General features: G+C 33.8%; 1 protein-coding gene across 6 annotated transcripts in view; it reads left to right on the top strand.

Annotated features, from left to right (window-relative positions):
- Nucleotides 1–4,871, top strand: part of ATXN2 (ataxin 2) — a 66,075-nt gene that overhangs the window by 27,573 nt on the left and 33,631 nt on the right. For all 6 annotated transcript variants that reach the window (XM_015587928.2, XM_015587926.2, XM_015587930.2 and 3 more), the window contains 2 exons: nt 2,505–2,687; nt 4,497–4,694. In XM_015587928.2, the coding sequence (XP_015443414.1) occupies nt 2,505–2,687; nt 4,497–4,694 (381 nt within the window). The remainder of the gene's footprint in view (nt 1–2,504; nt 2,688–4,496; nt 4,695–4,871) is intronic.

Below are 4,871 nucleotides of genomic sequence, written 5' to 3'. Positions count from 1 at the left end.
CGTCTATGCCTAAACGCATGTCTTCAGAAGGTACAATACCACAATTTGTTCATGTTTTTGTTTGTCTTTGTTTAACTCCTATGTGAGTTTATAATTACAAAATAGTTTCCTCTTCATTATTTGATAACCTATAATTTCTGTGTTTTAACTTTAGTTTATTAAAACTATTTCTATTAACCTTTTGTTCATTAGAGAGAAATTTAATAAATGCTGTGTGAAGCTATGAACTATCCTGAATTTATAAGAATGGGGGTTTATCTCCTTTTGGTAATAATGCTCCTTTATGGCCCCAGAAGGTCTGCCTCTGCCCCGGGGTCCTCTCCCTCCCTGTTTACACTGTATACAGTGCTTAATGGTAAACAGTGATCTTTCTTCACCCAATCTTGGGCTTATTGTAGAACCTATCATTTTACAGCTCCTTGGCCAAGGTACTAGTGAACCTACCTATTGGCCGTAGGCAGGAATGGTGGTTCAGGGGTCTTTTTTGAGAGGGACATTCCATGTAGCTTCCTTTGTGTGTTGCCCCTTAGATTACAATACAGAGTTTGGTTTTATGTTTGGGGAAGTCAAAAAATTAGCTTTGCAGTATTTTATAGTGAAAGTCTGCTTTAATGTAGAAGAAGTCCTTAATCTAAGATAAAATTGTTAATAAAAACCATGAATGAATTTTAATCTTTAAGGGTTTTTTTGTCAAAAAAAAGAAAATATAAAATCCTGTAATTCTCATTCAATCTTTGATGCCAGTTCACCATTGTTACATATCAAATATATGGATGTATTATAGAAAGGTCACATTTCGATTTAAACAGCATAAATTAAAAACAAGTTTTCTGAATGACAATGTCCTTTTGATGTTCAGAGTATTTGGGTTAAAATTTCAATCTAATTTGTTCTTTTGAATTGCAATCGATATAGCTTATGTTGAGACTAGTACAATTTTCTGGCATAAGGTGCTTCCCTGGAGAAAACTATGTTGGCTGCTTTTTAATAAACTGTTGCCATCCAGTCAGGGAGGTCATGTGATCTTGGCTAAAGTGGCTAACGTTCAGCAGCACAGTGCACTGATTTTCAAGTTGACTTCTTTACTCAAATGTGCCTGTAATGGTGGCCACTAAACAAAAAGTTAGATTCTTTTGAAGTATTTGTTATAATCCATGGCTTGAATAAGTAATGTTTATATGCTAATATATTAGATAAAACAGGACTCCTTCACTACAGTAAGATTTAAGAACTTCTTGTGGACCTTTCACACAGAAGTGTACCTGCTGCATATTCAGGGATGCTACATTCAATTTTTCTTTTTAAATAATTTGAATTAAAACGTTTTCTAATCATGTAGTTAGGTGAAACAAGCATTTTTAAGTGTGAACTTCAAAATTAAAAATATCAAGTATAGTGATTTTCTGTGCTTAATAAGTTACAATTTGATTTCGGTGAACTATGCCAACCTACTTTCTTGGTCTTTTTCTAAAAGGGATGTAAAAAAAATATGTGTAATTGTGCACATACCAAATTCTTAAGTCATTCTTTGATATAAATCATATCTCCAGTTGAAAACTGTAATGTATAACATTAACATCCAAGAGTTTGGCAGCAAGAGTGAGGAGCCTGGGCTTGACATTAAGAATGAGTTTTGTCAAGTGTTATCATCGTCAGGCTTCTCTGGGGAGAGCCGTTCTGTCTAGTTTTCATCTGACAGTTTTGTTTGAATGCATAGTAGTCATCTTTAGAAATAGAAATCACTAATGGGATATAGAATTTTGATAACTCATATAGTGTAAATTTCTTTTCCAAATATCAATTAGTCTTGGCTTAAAATTGTCATGCCTTAACAGTAGAATTTTCAGCTTACAGCCTGTTAAGTCTAAGGAACTGCTTACAGATGAGGGCTGTTTTAAGCCATGGGTTATAAATTGATAACCATGGCAGAAGAGGTAGATAAACTAAGATTTCTGAGAAATTTAAGAAGGGTATGTACTTATATTTTAGTAATATAAAGATATATAGGGGTTAATGGTCTTTGCTTAAAAATATTATTTTTTTTTTGTAATTTTAGAAGTAATATAGAAAATTTGAGACAAAGCAAAAGTATATGATAAAATAAAAATTATTCCATCATGTAGCCATACTTCTAGTAACATTTTGTTATGTTTATTTTTATATGCTTACAAGTAATGGATATAGGTTAAACAAATTGCTGAAATCTTTGAAGAGTTATGACATCTTACTGTTTGATTTCTTACCACCAATTTCATCTTTCCCTTTCTTTAAAAATAAATAGAAATAAAATTTTATTTATAAAACTTTGTGGCATTCTACAAAATAATTCTGAAAGAACAGTCAAAAAATATGTATGCCTTTTTTTTCTTTTTTTTTTAAACCAAGGAAAAACTAGAGAGAGAGAGGATGGAGTGTGTGCAAATGTCATGTGCGTATGTTTAGCAGAAAAAGTAATACTAATGGACATTGTGGCATTTATGTGATATTCACTGTTCCTTTCTTAGGGCCTCCAAGGATGTCCCCAAAGGCTCAGCGACACCCTCGAAATCACAGAGTTTCTGCTGGGAGGGGTTCCATTTCCAGTGGCCTAGAATTTGTATCCCATACCCCACCAAGTGAAGCAGCTGCTCCTCCAACAGCAAGGACCAGCCCCGCAGGGGGCACGTGGTCATCAGTGGTCAGTGGGGGTAGGTACACTTGGCTTGGACATAATGACTGTTTATTTTGTAATTCTACTAGATATAAAGAGGGCTGAGCTCAAGTTCTGTTTGAGGAAGTGTAAGTAAGTGTATATATTAAAAATGGAGTAACCAAGAATTGGAAAACCTATTATTTTTATTCTGTGCTCTACCACTTACTGTCACCATATTCTAGAGCAAATCATTCAAATCATTCTAGATTTCAGTTTTCTCAATGAGTAAAATAATTTTGCCCAGTCTACTTTATGGACTTGTGATGAAATTCGTGGTACTCACAAGTACAAGGATACTTTTTATAGTTTTTTTTATAAAGTACCACTCAGATATAAGTCAAATACAGTATATAACACTGTTTGGTGGGATCCATTTTTCTATCTTCTTAGCAACTTGATTCATTCCATGAACATTTATTTTGGGCTTAGCAGTGCTGTGTGTTTCCATACCATCTGTATATGACACTAGTTCCTGATGATATTTCCTTTATAAGGAATATCAGACACACATGAGAGGCTCAAGGTTTAATCTGTGACTAGCCTGAAGAATGTGCTGACAGCTATAAAAGTGTAAAAAATACACTTTGACAAGATCTTATAATTAGGCTAAGACTGTTTTTGCTACTTATGTTTTGTTTCCATGATTACTGGAAAGTTAGAGCATGCAGTGATGGTGGCGTTTTTGGTCACAGCCTATATTGTAATTAGTGCATAGAATCTTTAAAAGAAAAAAAGATACTTAAGCTAAAATAAAAATAAACAATGTTATTAAATGTCTTAATGGATATACACTGCTCAGCTTCACCTATGCATAATTATATGATAAATTCCTTTGGCACTTTCTGTTTTTTGGTCTTCAATTGTAAGGAAATAACAATTCAGTTAACAGAATAGAATTTCTAAAAATCTATTTCTTTTGTTGGCCCATTAATCAGTTGACATACTCAAATAATTTGGGAATTAATTTTGAGAATAAAACATGATTATAGAGGTGAGAGAGGAAAAACATAATTGTTAGAGATACATGCAGAACAGTGTTACAGGTTTGCTCTTCACACTAATTGGAAAAATGGCAATTGTTGAGTAATAGCTTCCTTCTGTGACCCTTGTGACTTAAAAAAATAAAGAACCATTAACGTGAAGCAAATCGAACTTTTTTCCCTAAACCTTGACTCTGAGCTCTACATGGATTTATAATGAACTATGAAACCTATTAGATATTTATTTTGAAGTTGTGCCGTATGAACCGTGCTTAAATTATCTTTCCCTTTGGCTAAATTGGATCCCTGATTTCCTTAGTTACTGCAAAATAGATCTTGCTGTGGCAAGAAAGAGCATACAGGATTGGCTGCAAGCTGCCAAAAGATATTTGAGTTTATTATTTGAAGGAGTAACAAATAAGCCTATTTCTTAGGGATTCTCCCACACACATACTTTTTTTTAGAAAAACAGTCTCACTTTTTAGTAGAGAATGTTGCCAACTTGTTTTAAGCGATGTTAATCTTGCCTTAGAAATCTAGTTTCTAACAATTTAAAATACCATGTTTAGAATTAATTTAGTTAGAAAGGGAAACTCCACTTGTGCTTTGTTATTAGTAATTGCTCTTGTTCTTCAGATATTTATATTCTCAGTCACCACCACTATTCCTAAGACTTTGGAAAAGGAAACAGAGTGATGGGATAAAGAGTCATTGGGAATGGAGATCAGATAGGACTGTTTTACCTAGATCATCTCAAGACACCTGTTTTGAGGAGGTGACATTTGAGCTGAGAATGTAATGGTTAACTTTTATTTTTCTTCTAGTTCCAAGATTATCCCCTAAAACTCACAGACCTAGGTCTCCCAGACAAAACAGTATTGGAAATACTCCTAGTGGACCAGTTCTTGCTTCTCCCCAAGCTGGTATTATTCCAACTGAAGCTGTTGCGATGCCTCTTCCAGCTGCATCTCCTACGCCTGCCAGTCCTGCATCCAACAGAGCTGTTACTCCATCTATTGAGGGTATGTAAGGAAGAGCTTCCAGATCTATAATGTCATTTGTGAAATGGAGTGCTAATAAATTTAACATTGTACGAAAAATGCTATGCTTTATTCATAGGTATGTTGTATACACATTTAAAATTTTATGTAAACGAAGTTAGTTTAATATTGTTAATGTCATGTATGTTATTCTCAAAT

This window comes from Pteropus alecto, unplaced genomic scaffold, assembly GCF_000325575.1.
Source record: "Pteropus alecto unplaced genomic scaffold, ASM32557v1 scaffold213, whole genome shotgun sequence".
Classification (NCBI taxonomy): domain Eukaryota; kingdom Metazoa; phylum Chordata; class Mammalia; order Chiroptera; family Pteropodidae; genus Pteropus; species Pteropus alecto.
This window is presented reverse-complemented; position numbering and strand designations above follow the sequence as displayed.